Below are 21436 nucleotides of genomic sequence, written 5' to 3'. Positions count from 1 at the left end.
CTAAGACATGTAATTTAAAAATTAATTGCCAAATCATTTTTTTCCTCAATATGGCTGTGTTATGCAGTGTTAGGTTGCGGGAGTGCACTGGATGCGGGCGGCACAGGACCGGGCATTGTGGCAATCGATGGGGGAGGCCTACGTCCAGCAGTGGACAAATTTAGGCTGATTTTGATATGATACAGTGTTATAAGGTCTTTCGAATTCTGTAGAAATTACTGTATTTCATATTTTTAATGTTTTGCTTGATTTATATTTAAAAAATCGATTTATAAAATCGAAAACAACATACACAGGACATCCCTAACGTCAAAATGAAATTTCTAATTTCTCTATGCTCTATGTTGTTTTTTAATTGATTTGTTGATGTACCTATTAAGTATTGTTTATTTGATTATTAAAGTAATAGTATGAAATCAATTTTATAATGTATAGAATTATAATATAATAAAAAAATGAATGTTAAAAAAGGTAAGGGTCCTATATACGACCCGGGCTTGTGTCGATGTTGTGGTACCATGAAGAAATGCCGTGTCTTGAATGTGGAATATGAGCATATGGGGGCAAAAGAAGTATATTCTGACATTATGATGGATTGCTTTGGCCTTTTGGTAAGTTGGGAATAGCTTTATATCGTATTGCTATCTATTATGGATGGAGATAATTCGTTGTTAGTATACGTCACGACTGAGAGGGTCTTACCTACCCTAAATTTGTAGAAAAGTCCTTAGTCAACCACGATGTGATGATTCTTTCCCTCACGGTAAGAATATCGGATACATGTACATAAGACATGCAAATAACATTGGTACATAGCTGTTGTTGAATCAAAATCTGTAGGTTACAAGTCAGGTGCTTAATCATTGAGCCAACAACACTCTATATGCAGAATAGTGCAAATGAAAATCTACTTTGTTACTTGAATTACAAATAAGTGATAATAAATACATTTCATCCCCAGCTATCGCATTTAGAAGGCAAGGTGACAGACCGTTTAGTGTGTGCTACATGTGTTCTGCGTTTACGTGAGGCTCACACCTTCAGGCAGCAAGTACTACGCTGTGAAGAGGCCTTCCAACAAGTCCGGATGTCTGATGACACTACAAGTATGTTTATAATTTTGCAGTGGTAGAGCCCGCTTTAACATCTTCTTACGAATTGGCCCGGCTTGTTGAAATACCACGACCACACAGAAGACAGGCGTGAAGTGGAAGCAATTCCGCGTTTCGTTTGATGAGTGTGCGTCCCGGAGGCCTAATTTAGTCCTCTTTCCCTTCCCACCCTTCTTCTAATGGGGAAAGGATGGAAAGTGGAAGTGGACCTTCCGGATGACAGGATGCATGGGAAGGAAAAATATTTTCTTTCTGTGCATCCTCTCCTCTCCAAGTTGGCAAACAAGCGAGCGGCCACCTGAAATCGCTGAAATAGCGAAGCGACCGCTGCCCATAGACATATGCAATTGCATATGCGTTGCCTACCTTTAATCAACGGAGGAGAGGATGCACACAAAGAAAATATTTGCCCTTTCCAAGCATCCTCTTGTTCAAAAAGTCCACTTCCACTTCCCATAGATTATAAAATATTTATTGATTTCAGAACATAATGAAGATTCAAGTGTTGATATACAAATTGTGAAACAGGAGATACTGGAATCCGGACCTTGTTCACCCATATCCCCTTGTGATGCACTGGCCGAGGGTAAGTGAGAATTCAAGAATAGATTGCTAGACTAGTAATAAAATAATAAGAAATACATACTTTTAGACTTTATTAGTTGGAATCCTTTGGCAAAAATGACGTGCTTTCGTTACAAAGTCCAGTGTCAGATTAGTGAGGGGACATAAACGTTGATATTTTAAAAAGGCTAGTGTTGCGCCGATACACCGGCACTGTCGGATTTTCTTCCTAACAATATATATTAATAAGATGTCGCCCACGACTCCGTATGCGCTTAAAAACACTTAATTAGTAGCCAACATGTTCTTCCAGGCTATGTTCTATAACTATGGCAAATTTAGCGAGGCTCGCTAACCACCTAATAATGTAAAAAAAAACTATTAATTACAGATAATCAAATAAAAAATTATGATTCATCATCTGATGATGAAAAACCACTTGTGATAAGGAAGAGGAAGCAATGTGAAGCAGCAAATTGTGTAAATAAACCAAAAAATCAGCGGGAAATTGATAATGCAAAGAAATTTAAATTGGATACAATGAATAGCCCGCCAGTGAGTACGATGTTGAGACAACGTATGTATTTATATTTTTATCTTCTTAATATTTTATGTAACTACTAGCGAACCCGACAGACGTTGTCCTGTCTACACGTCTTTTATTTGAATAAATTAATATGATGTTAATATTTGATGAAAATTGTGAATCTAAACCATTCCCAGATCCCCTTGAACACACACAAAAAATTTCATCAAAATCGGTCCAGTTGTTTAAGAGAAGTTCAGTGACATACACACGCACAGAAGAATTATATATATAAAGATAACTAAGTCTTCAATGGGGGTCTCGGAGCCTACCCTTAGGTGACTAGGTGATAGTGAATGCTGGTCCAGTGTACTTCACACATATCTTTGACATTCACAGATATGTGCAACATTCCTTTCGTTCACCGTAACAATATAGGATATATGTACATATGTATGGAAAAATATATTTGTATATTATTTTTATAAGTGTACTAGCTGTCGCCCGAGACTCCGTCCGCGTTTGTCTAAAAAAAAAATTAGGGGTGGACCACCCTTAACATTTAGGGGGATTAAAAATAGATGTTGGCCGATTCTCAGACGTACTCAATATGCTCACAAATTCATGAGAATCTGTCAAGCCGTTGCGGAGGAGTATGGGAATGAAAATTGTGACACGAGAATTTTATATATAAGATATTAAAAATAATATGGTTAGTTGTACTATGTGTTTTGGGGACTATATTTTATATCTGTGTTTAATTTCAATAAGTTAATTGTAGGTTATTGAGTATGAATGTTAATCAGACATTTCCCACGGGAACAGTATACAATTTCTGGATCTTAGTTAGCCTATGTGTTCTTCCAGACTATGTTCTATATCTATATCAAATTTCATTAAGATCCATGCAGCTATTCCAGAGATATCTTCTAAACATCCATCCAAACATTTGCATTTACAATATTAAACAGTGGTAGAGCCCGCTTTAACATCTTCGCACGAATTGACCCGACTCGACCGGTGAAATACCACGATCACACAGAAGACAGGCGTCAAGTGGAAGCTATTCCGCGTTTATGTGCGTCCCGGAGGCCTTATTTAGTCCTCTTTCCCTTCACACCCTTTTTTATAAGGAAAGGATGGGAAGTGGAAGTGGACTTTCCGGATGAGAGGATGCATGGAAAGGGAAGATATTTTCTTTCTGTGCATCCTCTCCTCCGTGGATTAAAGGAAGGCAACGCATATACAATTGCGTATGTCTATGGGCAACGGTCACTTCGCTATTTCAGCGATTTCAAGTGGCCGCTCGCTCGTTTGCAATCTTATGATATAAAAAAATAGTAATATTAAAATTTCTTTCCAGGTCTACCGATGTCTAAAGTACAGCAATTAATGCGCGAAAGAGACCCAAGTTATAAGACAGAGACGAATATACTAACAATTGTTGAATATTCATATGCATGTCCGTTCAGATGTAGACATAATAATCTGCTATGTTATTACTGCGGAGAGAATTTCCTAGATCCAAAACAACTAAGACAACATACATCTGAAATTCATCATCCGAAGAAATTTAAAATATGCGAGCATAGAAATATCATGCTGAAATTAGATCTGACAAGAATAGATTGTAGATTATGCGCTGAAAAGATAAATACATTGGAAGATTTTAAATTACATATAAGTAATGTACATAAGAAAATTTATTACTTTGAGAAGACGGATGCAGTGTTGCCGTTCATTTTAACAAAAGATTTATCAAAGTGTGCATTGTGCGAGCAAACGTTTCCATATTTTCACGCTTTAAATAAACATATGAATGAACATTATAATAATTTCGTGTGTGAAACGTGTGGGTTAGGTTTTGTTGATAAAGGCAGGTTGGCGATGCACCAACAAAGACATGAAATTGGTAATTTCCCTTGTGATACATGCGGCAAAGTTTTCAAAGCTGAACATAATAGAGAGTTACATATAGATAGAGTACATAAGAAACGGGCTAGAGTTTTTTGTCCTAAATGTGATGTTAGGTTGATGTCACATCAACAGAAATTGAAACATTTAGTTGAAGTGCACGGTGAAGAGCCGTTGAGTTTCCCGTGTAATTTATGTGATAAAGTGTATGATGCTAGACGTTCACTTACAACACATCGGAGGAAAGATCATTTGAGAGATTTTAGGTGAGTTTAGATATTAAATTGTTCATTATTTGTGTGCTCTCTAAGTCCCCATTAAGGGTCTAACCTACCCTAAGGGAACATACCCATACTACGTGACCCTTATAAGGGGGGGTAGTCCTTAAAATACTACGGTCAGTCACAGAAGGGGTATGGCTCAGGTTTTTTTTCATATTATATAATTCACTAGTAATTTACGTATGCCTGCAGTCTTATGCTATAAAGAGGAGTATGAGCAAATTATTTTTTTTTTTTAATTTTTGCCTGTGAAATGATTAAAATCATAATTATGAATTACTGAGTAAAAACTAAAGGGGGGTGTCTTGGCATGTACTACGAGTGGTCTCCGAGGGGTGGGAGGGGTCGAAAAAACTAACAAAATAGGTCACGTAGTATGGGTATGTTCCCTTAGTTAAGTGACTAGGTCATAGTCAATTCTGGTTCAATGCGTCACTTCACACATATCTTTGACATTTCTTCTCGGTTATGTGCAGCAAAAAGTTTTCCTTTACTGTAAGAATAGGTAAATGGAAAAAAACATGGTCACATGGATGCGCCGAAATAGCGAAGAATTTCCATATGCATATGTGTTGCTTACCTTTAGTCAACGGAGGAAGGGATGTAGAGAAAAATAATATTTTCCCTTCCTTTGCATCAATCCTCCGTCTCAATACCTTATAAGATAAAGGTGGAAAGGAAAACAATAAAATTAGGTTTTTTCTTTATTTTTAGATATGAATGTAATTTCTGCGGACACAAGTTCTTCACGCGATTCGCCCTCAATAATCACATGCCGACGCATACTGGAGAGAGGAACTTCAAGTGTAAGGTTAGTAGCATAAATGTTTCTTTGAGTTTTCACTGCGGAAACATTGTATATGTTTTTTTTTAAATACTACGAAGGATGTCGCTGTTTTGAAAATGTTCGATGGGGAAAATTTGTTGTAGCGCCATCTATTGTTCACTTAGTACTACGAGTTTTAATTTACTTTTTTATTATATAAATAGGACAAAAGATGGCGCTGATTTTTAAAATTATCTTGTTTTAAAAAACGTTTTAATCAAACATAACACGTTTCTATATAAATAAAATAAAAATCTGGGATTTTTTTTTATAAAATCTTACTAATATATGGATGAATGTTTGTTAGAAGATATTTCTATAATGACTCAACGGATCTTGATGAAATTTGTCATAGATGTAGAACATAGTCTGGAAGAACATATAGATTCCTTATTAAGTTTTTAATTATATTTTCTACAGGTTTGCGAAAAGACATATCCTCGTTTGAAGACTTTAAAGGATCATATGCGTATTCACAACAATGACAGGAGATATCGCTGTCATATATGTGGACAAGCTTTTATACAGAACTGCAGCCTTAAAGGTCACATGAAGAGTCAGCATCCTGAATATGGATAGACTGGAAATTATACTTTTACTTTTAACAATGGTAGAGCGAGCTTTAACATCTTCGCACGAAAAGTCCCGGCTCGCCCGGTGAAATACCACGACCACACAGAAGACACGCCTCAAGTGGAAGCAATTCCAACTACACGCTGATGAGTGTGCGTCCCGGAGGACTAATTTAGTCCTCTTTTTCTTCCCACCCTTTTTTCTTATCATGAAAGGATGGGAAGTGGAAGTGGACTTTCCGGATGAGAGGATGCATGGAAAGAGAAAATATTTTGCTTTCTGTGCATCCTCTCCTCCGTCGATTAAAGGTAGGCAACGCATATGCAATTGCGTATGTCTATGGGCAACGATCACTTCGCTATTTCAGCGATTTCAGGTGACCGCTCGCTCGTTTGCCACCTTATGATACAAAAAAAATACTACGATAAATTTATCTGGCCCGGTGACGCTGTCTCGCTGTCAGGAAAAATATAATGAGGCATAAAACTAACTAGACATGATATGCGGGAAGATAACAACATGGTGTCTTGTTATGTTTTTTTGTAATTTTTTACGTCTGAGTTTGTTAGAATCGCGATAGTAGCGCCTCTCACCGGGTCAGATATGTTTATCGTACTATTTAAAAAATTTGTCGTAAGAGTTTTGTAAATAATATGATTAATAATTAAAGTATTAAACTTTTAGGTTGTTTTATTTATATTGAAATAATAAACAGTACTTAATAATAAGAGAGTGTTTTTTATCAATTTTTATAACTATATTTTGAACGTAAGTAACCGATAACAAACGATAAAAAAAGTGTTTTGACATTTGACAGATTAACCTGTCATTTTTTTAAATTCAATTGGTGTTTTTATAACAAATATTTAAATTCATAATCACAATGAGTTCAAAACAGAACGACGAAAATGAATTGGAATGTATAAAAGCTGTGAGAACTAAACCCGATATGACGGTTACTGAAGGTAAGAAATTTAATATAATTTAACTCTGTTATTTATGCAGCCTATCTAATATTCCCTAACAGTGCCATTTTCACGAAACTCTACCTCAAACAGCGGCGTTTTGGAATAGTCTTTCCTCTTCTCTGGAGTATTTCCAAACCAGTATGTTTTAGACTTAAAACTTACTTTTTCTCAAAGGCCAGCAACAGAAGTTCTTTAACGAGTGGTTTCTGAAACCAAAATCTTTGTTTAAAATATATATTTACTATCTGTCCCTACTGTCCGTGCGGAATTAAAAAATGTAGTTACTTATAAAGAGGAGATATCCAATCACAAACAAACTTCCATTCAAACATTCGCATTTATAATATGTTAGATTCCGTAATTAAGCATTTATTTAAATTAAATGTTTTTAATTAAAATGTTGCTTTTACAAGAACAAATAATATATTTTTAATACAGCGCCATCTTTTGTCTCATTTACAAATAAAATGATGAGTTTAACCAGTAGTATTTAAGAAAATAATAGATGGCACTGTAAACATTCTCACTTGTAAACTTACTTTTACGAGAATACAATACTTTAACGAGAATCCATCTAAATATTCACATTTATAATATTAGTAACGAAGATCTTACTTATTTTTCGACAAAGAAAATGACAGGGATACCAATATTTAAATATTCTACCTACAGAGATCGCCAAAGCTATCGGCAGTAACTACAGAACAGTGCCTGCGTTTGAAAAGGGTTTATTCGACTATGTTTTAACTAAACATTACTCGTTGGAAAGGAACCAATATCTGAAATGTCGTTGGTTAGAATACAAAAGGGGATATGAGAAAAGAGTCTTTGCTCCATTTCAGTTTCCAAGCCACAGGTATGTTCTAAGCGTGGGTTTTTTTTTAGACCAAAATCCTAGTTTAAGACATTTTGTTATGTCAAGAATGGCAGGGATGATATGTTTAATAGATTTTAGTCTCAGTAGCCCACGGTAAATCTAATCACTAACCTAAAAATGCATCTTTAGAACAAAACGTCGAACGTAAAAAATAACATTTAAATAATAATAACGCTAAGCGAATATAAGGCAAAAATCAAACTTAATTACGACAGCTCACTACCGCCATCTTGTAATATGTTTCTGTGTCAAATTTCAGCGAAATCCTAACAGTCGTTATGGAGATATCTTCTAACAAACATCCATCTAAACATTTGCATTTATAATATTAGTAAGATATCAAGTTCCAATGCATCAAAAATAGTACGAAATCTTACTTCTACTATATTATAAATGCGAATGTTTAGATGGATGTTTGTTTGAAGATATCTTCAGAACGGCTGAACGTATCCTATTGAAACTTGGCGTAGATGTAGAAAATAGTCTGAAAGAATACTTATGAACTTTCTTTTAGTTCTTCGCAGACGAAGTTGCGGGCTATAGCTAGTTATTCAATAAACTTTAATATTTTTTTACAAAATATGCTATATTGCCAATTTTTTACTTACCATTTTATTTAGGGATCTGCATTTCCATAATGGAGCGGTGAGGTTCCGTCCTGCGGAGTCAATACATCGCCGTACTGACTACCGTATGCAACTCCAGCCCGGCCCTGGAGTAGATAGACAAGGACAGATGCCAATTCCTTACGAATTAATCATGAAGAGAGGAGAAGACAAGAAAGAGAAACGCAAGACCAAAAAGAAGGATACGACAAAAGAAAAAAAGACTGAGAAAAAGAAATAAATATACCATACTTTTTAATTTAATGTCACTTCTGTAGTATATTAGAAATGTATTTTAAAATGTGACCACACTTACTTTTATATGATTGAAGGGTGGGTTCTGTTAGGAAGAAAATCCGATACTGTGCCGGTGTACTGACGCAACACTAGCCTCACTAAAATGTCAACTTTTAAGTCAACGGTTACGTCCCCTCACTAATCATTCTGACACTTGACTTCGTAACGAAAGCGCGCCATTAGCGCCAAAAGATTTTAACTAATAATGTCTAAAACTACTAAGGTAAAGGAAGACTGAAGAATGGATGGATTGTGTGATAGTGAATTTAGATATGACGGCTGATAGAGCTGTATCGAAAAGTAGTATAATAACTGAGTAGACAAAAATCAGATGACTTACCTTTGAATCTCCAGAGAATAAACGTAGTCGAACCGCTAAAGTTCCCACCAGACTTCAAGTCTAAATGACAATAACTTTCGATACGTCACGTGATTGTCATGTCAGTGGGGCTAGACAAAGTGACATAAGCAATGTTGCCAATTGAAAATTCAGATGTATGGACGTCCCGGAGGCCAAATTTAGTCCTCTTTCCCTTCCCACCATTTTTCTTATAGGGAAAGGATGAAAGGATGGGAAGTGGAAGTGGACTTCCCGGATGAGTAGATGCACGGGAAGGGAAAATATTTTTTTCTGTGCATCCTCTACTCCGTCCAACGGTCACTTCCCTATTTCAGCGATTTCAGGTGGCTCTCGCTCGTTTGCCACCTTATGATATAAAAAAAATGGCAGTGCCAAACTTCCGACATATCAAGTATTTTTATACATATTTTTTGTCACATTTTTCTACTTGCGTTAGTGATAATAGAATTAATTGTCTAGTCACTGCGGGGCTACACAAAGTGCATTCGCTTCGAAGACATGCCATAATTAATTTCCACAATGTATAGAAGTGACAGATGACAATCACGTGACTTCAGTTCTATCATCATCATCAGCTCACTATACGTCCCCACCGAGGGGCTCGGAGCCCAATGTTATGGGTGATTAGGCCATAATCAACCTCGCTATACATTTTTGAAATTCCATATGGAATCGCTTTGGAGCAAATGAACTTTGTGTAAAGAGGCTGATTACAATTAGACATATAAATGAAATCTGAAAGTAATTTTATATTATTTTATTGGTACATTTGTATGTATTCTCTTTATATGTTTGCGCAAAGAATCTTTAGTCGCAAATAGCGTGTCGCACGATTCACAGGCGACTTTTTTTTCTTTAGTATGTGTCACTTTGTGCCTCGTAACGTCAGATTTGGCATAGAATAGTCGATGACAGACGTCACATTCTTTATTCTTCTCTTTTTGATGTACATTTTTGATGTGATTATTTCGTAAACTACGCGTAATGAATACTTTAAAACAAAGTTGACATTTATGTTCAGGTTTGGGCAAACCGTGCGCATCAACTAAATGTTGCGTGCGATTATTTTCTTGTGAGAAACGCTCTTGACAATATTTACAAGGGAATCGTAATTTCTTTTTTATCTGTTGCTTATGTATAGATATATCGTGAGTTTTTTTTTCAGCTTTCGTATTAAAGGTAACATCGCATTGTATACAACGCCATATACGATGCGATCTAATTTTATGAAGGGTTAGAAGTACAGAGTTTGAAAATGTTGTACCGCATACGGGACATACATGATTTTTATAATGTTTATTCATATGAATATTAAGAAGCCAAAATGAGTCGAATGTCTCATTACATAATTGACAATGAAGATTTTGATTAATTTTAAAAGGTATTAATAAATCTTCATTTAAATTAAAATGTATTTCGTGTTTTTTTAAATGATTACGTAATTCTTGTATACTGGTCGATTCTTTCTTGCATATTTTACAGAATAGTTGCGATATTTCAATTTTAACCATTCTATTTTGCTGAGATATGATTCTATCGTCCAATTCTTTTAACGTGTGAATGTCGTTATGTCTTCTCAATTCGTCTATATTGATAAAACTTTCTTTACAAAAATAACATGTGTACCAACTTTTGTTCCATTGAAACACACAGACGGTAGAATTGGCGATTATATTAATAGTATCTTTTCTTAACAAAGTCGCGTAGCTACGGGCACTTATCTTTTCTGGTTGTTCGGGCTGTTCTTCTGAAAAAATTTTGCCAAACAAAACTGCTGTTGATGACCGCTAATACAAATGAATTTCAAATCTTACTAACATTATAAATGCGAATGTTTGGATGGATGTTTGTTTTAAGGTATACCCAGAATGGCTTTATAGATCTTGCTGAAATTTGACATAGACGTACAACATAGTGTGGAAGAACACATAGGCTACTTATTAAGTTTATATAAAACAGAGTCGCGGGCGACTACGAGTTCTCAATAAATGGTGTGGTTTTTATATTATAGGAGCTATTCTTCTAGACTATGTTCTACATCTATGACAAATTTCAGCAAGATACATACCATTCTCGAGATATCTTCAAACAAACATCCATCCAAACATTCGCATTTATAACATTAGTAAGAAGTAAGATTCCTTAACACTAGACTCTAGAGCGTTAAGACTCTAAAGAGTCTTAAATAGCCTTGAAATTACTAAAAAATGCTGGCAGTTTGATTGCAAATGTTCATATTATTTCCAAGCTATAAATAAATAAATTCCAGCTTCGCGCGTTCCTAAGAAAAAGGGTCTTTACATGCGATAAAGTGACCCTATAAGGGTTCCGTTGCCTTTCTAGGTGCGTAACCTTAAAAAGGGCTGTATATTTACGTACCACAAGAAACGATGTTATTCTCCTCTTCTCTATTTTCATTATTTTCCTCGAATTCATCTTTAATTATTGATTCTTGCATAGTTTTAATATTATAATAATTATAGCATCCTGTAACAAAAGGAGTGTTTACTTCTAAATCTTACGTATTAAATCAATGTTTAAAGCCAGTTTTTATATTATAACAGATCGTATTTGAATATGGTGGACAAATATTAAATGTGGACGGCTACAAAGGTAGAGGAAGATCAAAAAAGTATGGAATGACTGTGTGAAAGAGGATATGCGTAAGGCGGTAGACTCGGATATGACGGCTGATAATGTATGGAGGGCAGGTTGATGATGATGTTGAACGCAAACCCCTACTAATTTGTCATTGTGGTTTGCCGGCAACAGAGAAATAAGGGTCTAGTCAGACGGACATACAACAAAGTGATCCTGTAAGGGTTCTGTTTTATCCTTTAGAGGTACGGAACCCTAAAAATCATGGATTTAGGAATGTGTAATGATAAAGCATACAGTTTTTATTAATAAAAGTTTATTTTTTACATGTTCAAAGTGTCGCCCGCGCCTTCTAGACTATGTTCTACATCTATGCTAAATTTCAGCGCGATCCATGCAGCCGTTCTGGAAATATCTTCTAACTGTTAGGAAGAAAATCCAACACTGTGCCGCTGTGTCGCAACACTAGCCTAACTAAAATGTCGACGTCTATGTGCCCTCACTATTCTGACATTTGACTTGATAATAAAAGCGCGCCATTTCTTACTAAGATATGTATTTCTATTTACAGTTAACTCAAATTAAATTATATTTGAACTAGATTAACAAGAGTCTAAGGAACCACGTTTTTTGCTTATACAAATGTCTAACTACAGTTTCTCGCTAATGGATATAGTCTGTCATTGTACGACTCTCGCTTATAGAGATTTCTCGTTAATCGTATGTTTTTTAGCCATATGTTTGTCTAAAAACAATTGACTTGTGAATGACCTTGAACAAGTTGTACAAATAAAACTTAACTCTGAATGAAAATGGCGATGTACCCTCGCCATATGATTATACTTTCCTGACCGAGATTTAAACGATTTCCCACATAACGTACATTCATAATTATTTTCATTACTTCCATAATTATGTACTACCAATTGATGTTTCTTTTTCATCTCCCAAGATGAGAATCTTGGTTTATCATCGCAGTATAAACATACATATGGTTTTGACGTATGTTGAGTTTTAACATGAATGCTTCTCTCTATTAAATTAGAGAATGTTGCTACACATCTAGAGCAGGAATACTTATTCTCATGAGGTATTTTATTATGGGCAACTAAAGCCGATTCCGTTATAAATCCTTCACCACAGGTATCACAGACATAATTGTTGAAGTGACTCTGAGTATGCTTCCTCAAAATATCGAAGTTCTTGAATTGATTGTTACATATCGCGCAATTCCATGATGACCCATCGTTCAATTTAAACGGTAGTAGACCGGATTGAGCATCAGATTTAATAGGTTGATTATGATCCTTCTTTAAATGATCTATTAATTCTTCCAATTTATCAATATTTATTAAACACAGTTTACATTTTAAATTAGTTATGTCGACATTGAGGAAAGATTTCCGCAGTTTCTTATAAAATGCTGTTTGAACATCGTATGTTTCGTGTTCTGCCGCCATATGTTTCCTAAAGAAGACTGGGTCACGTGTTTTGACACTACAGAAGATGCAGTTCAAATTACTCATCCATGTTCTAAAAGGATACGCTGAGGAACATTGCAGTATTATCTCGGCGTTACTTCTCGGTCTTAATACTCTTCCATTCCGAGGATTATACGCTATTCTATTGCATTTAACTTGTCTCTGATGATCATTCAACGCTTGGTAAGATATGAAGGTAGTTCCACATTTTTCGCAATTGTAATTCATAAAGTGGGTAGGTATGTGACGTTTGATTTCTATGAAGGTAGTATAAGTTTTTCCGCAGTTGACGCACACCCAATGATCATTGACGTATTTGTAAGGTAGAACGCCAAAACTGGCATTGAAGTGAACTGGTAAATTGTGTTCTTGTGAGAAATGGACCATTAAATCGTTTATATTGTGGAATATTCGTCTACATAGCTTGCATTCCAAATTACTTATGTCTACCTTTATTAAATTACCTCTGAGACCGTATAATATATTCTTGTAATCAACATTCAAATGATGTTTATCTTTATGTATATTTAATTCAGAGAGAATTTCAAATTCTTTGTGACAATAAGCACATAACACTTGATTGTATCTTGTTTTGAATGGATACGCGCTGGAATATTTTAATATTAGCTCAGCATTGTTTCGTTGCGGTATTGAATAAACAAATATCTTTTTTCTTGATACCACGGACCTGCCTGTTGCCGGCGACCCTAAAAAAACGACAAAGTGATAAATATTAAGTTAATTCCTAATAATATCTTTTTATTTTTTTATAGCAGATGGGGCAAACGAGCAGCTGGAACACCGAGGTGTTCAACGACATCAGCAATACCAGAGGAACCGCAGATGCGTTGCCGGCCTTTGAGATGATGATAAACTCGCTTCTTGAAGGACCCTATTTATGCCAACTATCAAACAACATTCTTATAGAATAAAGTCTAACAGTTTGGTTTTTCTCATAAACTTAGTCGTGTGTTAATAAATTAGTTAACTTTCCTACAAATATCGACATTTATCCATGCCATCGACGTTTTATGCCATCAAAGCAAGAAACTTCATCGCAATACGCCCCCAATAAAACAACATCTTATTTCGACTATTTTTATTACTTTGGTATGTTTAATATTACACTTTTATACAATAATAAATAATTTAGGAATGAGATCATTTATATCGCACTTAATACTTTGCTAGTTTCTTGTCTCTTCTCGTTTTTACATAATCTTTGGTACGGAATAGTAAAAACTATGGAGTCGTTTCATGTGTTTTATTAAAGATGCTTTTAACATATACCCATTATTACAATAAGCACATATAAACTCCTTGCTATTTGTATGTACACGCATGTGATATCTCAATTTGGACGCTATTTCAAAGCACTTAGAGCATGTTTCACATTTATATTTTTCTGTATGATATTTAGTCGTGTGCTCGGTCAGTGCGCGTCGGGTATCAAAGTTAGTGTTACATACCAAACAGGGAAATGATTTTACTATACCGTGAACTATTTTTAAATGTAGCATCTTTGTGTGGTGTTCTTTAAATGAATCGGTACAGTATTCACATGTTTTCTTTCTTTTATTCTTTGTTTTATGGATTATAGCTCTATGGTATTTTAACTGACCGTATTTAGAGAATTCTTTGTCACATGATTTGCATGTTAACTTCTTTTTAATATGAGTATCCATATGTAACGATAAATGATAACGATTTATAAAATTAACACCGCAAGCTTCGCAAACTACCCTACCTGTGTGGGTGTACATATGACTTTTTAGATGGACAAATTCATGGAACGTATTCTTACAAATATGGCAAGTTAGATTACCATTTTCAATCGATAAGTTATATTCAGTCAAACCATTTGCGCCTATAGAAAATTTCTTATCGTGTTCAATTACTAAATGTTGTCTTATTGAATTTATATCTGTATATCTCTTCCAGCAAAGTCTACATTTAAGTATTGATATATCAACCAAAACCATACGTTTCCCATTCATAATATATTTCTTTAATATCGTATCTTTGGCTTCTACTGGATGTGTCAATGTGTGCTCGAGTAAATCTGATAAATCAGAATAATATTTCTTGCAGTAGAAACATTTTAATGTTGAGCCCATATGTGTGAATGGTCTGGCAGTTGTCAAATGAAGTAACGACGCAGCATTCTTTCTTTCTGCTACCGTCATATGCCATATTCCAGTGGGCAAAGCGCGGACAGCGCCTGCGAAAAAATAATAGCTTTTAGGTTCGTCACACTATCCCAAAAAGATCTTAATGTGTGCATAACATCTAATTACTAAAGCTTACTTCTTCAATTTGTTCAGTACGTTTTTAAAATACCCACAGAATGATCAATTTTTTAAAATCACATCACGAAGTAATGAAGACTGCTTGCTTGATAAATGCTCACTTATTACACTAAATTCTATAATAACTTTTTGACTGTTTTGACAAGCTTCATCATTACCTCACTGTAGGTTCCCGCTGAGGGGCTCGGAGTCTTCTTTAAGTTAGGTGTATAGGCTATAGTCAACCACAGGCTCAGTGCGGGTTGACTTCACACATATCTTTGAATTTTCTCGCAAATATGTGCACGTTGCATCACGATGCTCTCTTCACCGTTAGACTTGCTTAGTATAAATTAACTCGTATTAAAAAAGTTTTGCAAATTAAGTACAAATTAGTTGAAGAGCTATAGACTTGCCTGGCGTATTAACTTTCATATGAAAAATTGCACGAAACATTGACATATATAAACTGATATAAAAACGGTTAAACACTGATGTATATTCGTCCGGTGGCACCGACTAGTTTCGAGCCCATCGGGGGCCCTTCATCAGGATGAGTGGTACTAGTATTATTTCGCGACGCGGCCCGTCGCTTTTTTTATATCAGTTTAGTATAATGTCTCACGAAATATTGAATAATTTATTAGCGTACATTGTAATCTAATAAACATCGTCGATGCCAATCTTTCATATGTTTGTTAAACTCGTTTCTATTAGGAAAGTTATTTCCACAATCTGAACAAGTGTAATTATCTTTTGTATCATGAACTTGCATATGTTGCTTAAGACTTTTCTGATGACGGTAAGATTTATCACAAATCTTACATCCAAAGTTCCTCTCTCCTGTATGTGAAACCATATGCTTCTTCAGAGTTGTTATACAACTAAAATTCTTCTTACAGACTTCGCATTGAGTTTTTATAGAGTGATATTTATTTGTATGCATTGTTAAAGATCTACGACTTGGAAAAACTAATTTGCAAAACTCGCATTCGAAAGTAAACGTTATACCATGAACTTCTTTAAGATGTTTCAACTTTCTAAAGTGTTCTGTGAATCTCTCCGAGCACTGTGTACATCGCAAAGTGCGCATTTTAGTGCCACCTTGATGATTTTTCTCAATATGATACTTCAAATTAGAATTTGTTGTATAAATTTTATTGCATTTGGTACAAGGATATCCACCTGAATGTATCTCTTTGTGTTGTAAAAGACGCTGATGTGTAATAAATCCAGCACCACAAATTTCACAAACCGCATTACAAAAATGCACATTTAAATGTCGGTTTAATAGAATGAAGGTTTGAAACAATTTGTCGCAAACGTGACACGAGAATTGTCCATTTTTGGGCGTCAAATTGTAAACCACGACTCCGTTACCAGAGGATGTAAAACAAATCCTATGTTCAGATATTAAATGTTCACGTATTTGGTTAATATCTGTGAAGATTCGTTCGCATATTTTGCATTTAAGATTGGAAATATCAACTTTGACTGTGCGTTTTCCTTTTGGTAGTAATTCTTTTAGTATAGTTTCTCTATCGGGCATTTCATGGGTCAAAGTATGTTCGAGAAGTTTGTTGATATCAGAATTTTGCTGGTGACAAAAGAAACATTTGAAATAATAACGACAGTAGACGAATGGTGTGATCGTCGTGTTCTCCAATAGTATGGCTGCATTCTGACGCTCCGACAACGTCATCTCCCAGATTCCAGTAAATGCACCTTGTCTGCCTCCCGTTTGGTTTCCTGGGGGAGTGAAAATTTTCAACTTTATCTCTTAATATTTGATCCCATATTAATGCTTATAGTATCGCTTATATGTGTTTGTCAGTATTAGATCCTGTCTTCATCTAACTTGTAGGATGTGTTTCAAGTTTATTTATACGTATTTTGTTTAATATTTTGTTCTTAGCCAATCTGACAGTTAACGACAGGGTATCTTTAAAGCAATATGGAAGCGGCACTACATCACAAAAACACATGCATTTGCTTAACTCAATAATTCAGTAAGGAATTTTTAGAAATAGTGAAGAAATATCACTTTATATTTTTTATAGACAAAGTATAGAAAGAATTGGAAATGGGAATTAAGAAATTATGACCAAAAGCTATTAAAAATAGTTGCTATATACTTTTAGTGTTCGTAAAAACCGTTACAAGGCATTTTTTATTTTAATTAAATAAAATAATTAAATTATATATTATATTTAAGGCGCTAATTATAAAGAAACGGTGTACGGTGAAGATGCGGCGCAGGCGCAAAGTAGCATGGTAAACGAAACGACGTGCCTCCACCACGCCGCTTGAGTATCGCCACTTCGAGTCGCCTACTTATGTTTTGTATTGAAACGTTTCGAATCTACAAGATGCCTGTGTCTTTACGCCGTTTTTGTATAATACGTGCCTAACTAAGATCGTGCGTAAATTGCATTAATTAACAGTCTTGATGATATTAAGTTGGTATTACAGATGCCAATTCTTCATATGTTTATTAAAGTCATTACGGTTGTGGAAACCGCTACCACATTCAGGACAAGTCAACTTCCATACTGGACCGTGGACTCGCATATGCTGTCTTAGCGTCCTCTCATGCATGTACGCCTTCTGGCAGATGCCACAGAAGAAATTCCTTTCACCAGTGTGACCGCGTGCGTGCATCTTCAACAAGGATTTAGTTCCGAAACATTTTCCGCAAACTTTACATTGTATTTTCTGTGTGTGAAGTTTGGTGGTATGTTCCGTTAAAGCACGACGCATTGGAAATACCGCTTTGCATACCTGACATTCAAATTTAAAAGTTATACCGTGGACATCTTTTAAATGTGTCATCTTACGATAGTGCTCCGCAAATCTTTCCAAACAGTGTGGACACTTTAACGGTTTAATCTTCTTTACATTAGATACTTCGTGCTTTTTGTATATATGATATCGTAGCTTCAATTTTGTTGGGAACACATCCTGACAGCTATCGCATTTATGGACACCGTTCTGGTGAACAATGCGATGGTTTATAAGACGTTGGTGAGACATAAATCCGAGGCCACAAGTTTCACAGACAACATTTAAATGAACATTCATATGTCTATTCAAAAGGAAAAATGAATTGAAAGTCTTGTTGCATTTGTGACAAGATAGGAGTCCATTGTTAATCTTTAAGTTGTAAGCCATTAGTCCATTTCCCGCGGCGTTGAAATCCTTTTTATGAGTTACTAAAAGATGCGTTCTAATATCATCCAAATCTGAGTACTTTTGATCGCAAATTTTACATTTCAATTCCGATATATCAGCTTTTATTATCCTCTTTCCTTTTCTTAGGTATTGTTTCAGTAAATTGCTTCTCTCGGGCGCTACATGAAACTTAGTATGTTGCAACACAGAGTTTATTTCTGGAAATATTTTATTACAATAGAAACATTTGAAATTCGCTTGCTGATAAAAGAACGGCTTCACCGTAGTGAATTCAAGGAACGTTGCCGCATTTTGTCTTTCTGATATTGTCATTTGCCATATACTTGTCCTCGGGCCCGGATGCTGCTTTGTCGTTATCCCTGGGGAAGATAAAAGTTTTTCTCGTATAATAACTGAAGTTTAATTATGATTAATTCATCTAACTAACCACGCCATTATTTACATGCCCTTAAAAGGTGATTTTTACGTAAATAATTCAAAAATAGGTACATTTTAGATATTTTTATTTAAAATATCTTTTAATTTACAAATGGTATTCATATAACATCATCGTTTTTATTCACGTCAGCCATTAAGGTAGGCTGATTATTTAGCAAACGATCGCATACGTAACTTGCTTCGACAAGATCATGTGTCTTCGTGTGTTCTCGAAGATTCTTTCTTCTAGAATAACCTTTCCCACAAACATCGCATTTAAAACTTTTATCACTATGTGTAACCATATGCCTGGCTAAACTGGATTTAGAGAAGAATCTGAATTGACAAATGGTGCATTCCTCATTCCGTTCTTGCATATGAACGGATCTTTTGTGTAAATACAATTGGTACTTCAAATAGAATTGTCCCCCACATGTCTCGCATCTGTACCTCGTTGTTTGATCATGGGAAATCCTCAAATGTTTATTACGTTGATAATAAGAGCCAAATCTCTCAGGGCAAAGGGGACATGTTCTTACGCGTTGTTTTAAATGTACCGATCTGATATGATTTATTCTTTTCGCTGAATTATCGAATACTTTATCGCATTTTTCGCATTGATAGCTACCTTTTTTATGAACTTGTAAATGCCTATTTAGTAATAATTTAGAAACAAACACATTGCCACATATTTCACAACTATAGTTATTAAAATGTTTACTCATATGAATAATAAGTAATCGCATTAAATAGTAATTTTCACCGCAAATCTGACAATTATACGTATTCCCTTCCAATTTGAAAGGGATAATATTATCTTGGTAGGATGGATCTATATCTTTACCATGATCTTTAAGATGAAATTTCAAATCATTTAGGTTTTTAAGTGTAGTTTGACATAGTTTACATTTAATTTGAAAGATATCTACTTTTAAATTATTATCTTGGGACTTTTTATTCAACTCCAGTCTTAATTCTTCAATATTATGCGTATTTAATGAATGTTCTCTTAGTATTTGTGAATCTACAAACTCTTTTGAGCATGTATAACATTTATATTTATTACGTGCATATATAAAAGGATAAACATATGAAAATTCAAATATTGTTAATGCGTTTCGTATCCATATCAGAGATTTATCATTTCTTTTTCTTCGTGATACATTTAATGTAGTCACAGTCTTAAGCGTTTGATCTCTGAATGACAATCTAGTTCCATTACCAATTTCATCTATAGATATTGGCTCCTTTAAAAATATTAATGTTGACTCTTCAGATAAGTTTAATTGCGGATCGATTTTTTTAGGCGTTTGAATTTTAATAATTTTTTTACTTTCATCTATGGATGTATCCATTTCTTCATTCTCAATAACCAAATTATCAATGGATATAGGCATCTTAAGAATGGATAATTTAATATCCGATCCATCTTCGTCTTTCAATATTAAAGATGAGTTTGTTATTTGGATGACTCCTAAAAAAATACACACTTTTACAAAATTATTTAGCAATGTTAAAAAATAAAAATAATATAATGCTTTAAATTCAATTTATTACACATTTAAATGTCACATATAAAATATTATATCTAGTTTATAATAAACAAGAGATCTCTTTGCATTTCATTGATTTCTACAAACTGTTTTATTAAGTTGTACTTAAAAATAGTATTAATGTACGAGTCCATTGGCGCCTGACGCACGACTGGCAACGGATTTAAGTTTGCTTTTTTACAAATTACACAAATGTGTTTTTCTGTTATTTTATATAATTTCGGCTCACTCTAACTTTTTAATTTAGTAATTAATAATAATAATAGTTTATTAAATTATTCAAACTTTCGTGAGACATTACACTAATCTGATATATAAACATGGCTAAACACTCACGTATATTTGTCCGGTGACGGCACCGACTAGTTTCGAGCCCATCGGGGGCCCTTCATCAGAATGAGTGGTACTGGTATTATTTCGCGGACGCGGCCCGTCGCTCACCGAACTAGTCGGTGCCGCCACCGGACGTATATACGTGAGTGTTTAGCCGTGTTTATAAATCAGTTTAATTAGTTTATTGTCATTGTTGTTTTTACTTTTTAGTTAACTCTTTGTATTTTGTTTTGTTTGTTAAAAAGAATAATTTGTCTTTGCATAATATATAGTGTTCACGAGCAAATAAAAAGTACAATATTGATAAAAATATAAGTTTCGTTGTAAAATAACTAGATGGCGCTGCGCTATTTAAGTGCACGCTAGCGTTTGATTTTACTGTTTTGTTGTGATTGCGCTTAACGCTAATTAAACGACTCATCCACCCGACCTTTTTTGTATCATTTATTGTCAAGGGTCCCGGGGCTTTTTGGGTTCCTGTACATGGTCCTTCGAGCCGGATATCGGCATTGTGGACAGTTGGCAGTATTCATGTACAGTTCCACCGCACCATTGAGTTTGGTGCACGTATAATTAACGGGCTACATTGATCCGTGCGTCTTCTGAAGTTTGAAGTCAGTGACAGTGTCCCATCCCGAGCAAGTCGTTAGTGCGGAGAGGCCGCACTAAC

The 21436-nt window shown here is 34.9% G+C and overlaps 6 protein-coding genes across 7 annotated transcripts in view; 2 read left to right on the top strand and 4 right to left on the bottom strand.

The window, feature by feature from the left end:
- The first annotated feature begins 390 nt into the window (after positions 1-390).
- On the top strand, positions 391-5874 carry LOC106114989 (endothelial zinc finger protein induced by tumor necrosis factor alpha). The gene is made up of 7 exons (XM_013308324.1): positions 391-611; positions 962-1106; positions 1597-1698; positions 2068-2253; positions 3566-4382; positions 5112-5208; positions 5644-5874. The coding sequence occupies exons 1-7, from the start codon at positions 456-458 to the stop codon at positions 5800-5802; spliced, it is 1662 nt and encodes a 553-aa protein (XP_013163778.1). The 5' UTR covers positions 391-455; the 3' UTR covers positions 5803-5874.
- Positions 5875-6619: 745 nt separating this feature from the next.
- LOC106115057 (uncharacterized) lies at positions 6620-8481 on the top strand (the record flags this gene model as incomplete). Its single annotated transcript, XM_013308389.1, has 3 exons — positions 6620-6761; positions 7437-7620; positions 8262-8481. Coding segments are annotated over exons 1-3 (486 nt in total), but the record flags the coding sequence as incomplete, so codon positions are not given.
- A 1040-nt stretch (positions 8482-9521) lies between these two features.
- Positions 9522-11402, bottom strand: LOC106115030 (zinc finger protein 99). The gene is made up of 2 exons (XM_013308362.1): positions 11284-11402; positions 9522-10651 (listed from the first exon to the last, which is right to left on the bottom strand). Exons 1-2 carry the CDS (start codon positions 11360-11362, stop codon positions 9657-9659), a joined length of 1074 nt encoding a protein of 357 aa, XP_013163816.1. The 5' UTR covers positions 11363-11402; the 3' UTR covers positions 9522-9656.
- A 2439-nt stretch (positions 11403-13841) lies between these two features.
- On the bottom strand, positions 13842-15782 carry LOC106115041 (zinc finger protein 678-like). 2 transcript variants are annotated; one of them, XM_013308373.1, is made up of 2 exons: positions 15291-15782; positions 13842-15204 (listed from the first exon to the last, which is right to left on the bottom strand). In XM_013308373.1, the coding sequence occupies exon 2, from the start codon at positions 15167-15169 to the stop codon at positions 14195-14197; it is 975 nt and encodes a 324-aa protein (XP_013163827.1). In that variant the 5' UTR covers positions 15170-15204; positions 15291-15782; the 3' UTR covers positions 13842-14194. The 2 variants fall into 2 exon arrangements, with proteins under 2 accessions (XP_013163827.1, XP_013163834.1); XM_013308380.1 differs by having other exon boundaries at positions 15451-15782.
- Positions 15783-15859: 77 nt separating this feature from the next.
- LOC106114674 (gastrula zinc finger protein XlCGF52.1-like) lies at positions 15860-16973 on the bottom strand. Its single transcript, XM_013307965.1, is given in 3 exon segments — positions 15860-16739; positions 16742-16777; positions 16911-16973. Coding segments are annotated over 3 exon segments (924 nt in total). The 3' UTR covers positions 15860-15914.
- A 504-nt stretch (positions 16974-17477) lies between these two features.
- The window catches only part of LOC106114805 (gastrula zinc finger protein XlCGF57.1), a 33128-nt gene continuing 29169 nt past the window's right edge, over positions 17478-21436 (bottom strand). Inside the window, exon 5 of the mRNA XM_013308186.1 lies at positions 17478-18822. Within this exon, the coding sequence (XP_013163640.1) occupies positions 17738-18822 (1085 nt within the window). The 3' untranslated portion in view covers positions 17478-17737. The remainder of the gene's footprint in view (positions 18823-21436) is intronic.

Source organism: Papilio xuthus, unplaced genomic scaffold (genome assembly GCF_000836235.2).
Source record: "Papilio xuthus unplaced genomic scaffold, Pxut_1.1 DF829660.1, whole genome shotgun sequence".
NCBI lineage: Eukaryota > Metazoa > Arthropoda > Insecta > Lepidoptera > Papilionidae > Papilio > Papilio xuthus.
This window is presented reverse-complemented; position numbering and strand designations above follow the sequence as displayed.

Excerpts from the sequence above, each read along its gene's own strand:
- LOC106114989 (XM_013308324.1), top strand. The coding sequence starts at position 456 with ATGAATGTTAAAAAAGGTAAGGGTCCTATATACGACCCGGGCTTGTGT. Across the intron at positions 612-961 it reads TGGATTGCTTTGGCCTTTTG|CTATCGCATTTAGAAGGCAA; the intron begins GTAAGTTGGGAA and ends TTTCATCCCCAG. Across the intron at positions 1,699-2,067 it reads TTGTGATGCACTGGCCGAGG|ATAATCAAATAAAAAATTAT; the intron begins GTAAGTGAGAAT and ends TATTAATTACAG.
- LOC106115030 (XM_013308362.1), bottom strand. The coding sequence starts at position 11,362 with ATGCAAGAATCAATAATTAAAGATGAATTCGAGGAAAATAATGAAAAT. Across the intron at positions 10,652-11,283 it reads GAATAACATCGTTTCTTGTG|AAGAACAGCCCGAACAACCA; the intron begins GTACGTAAATAT and ends AAATTTTTTCAG.
- LOC106115041 (XM_013308373.1), bottom strand. The coding sequence starts at position 15,169 with ATGACGGTAGCAGAAAGAAAGAATGCTGCGTCGTTACTTCATTTGACA.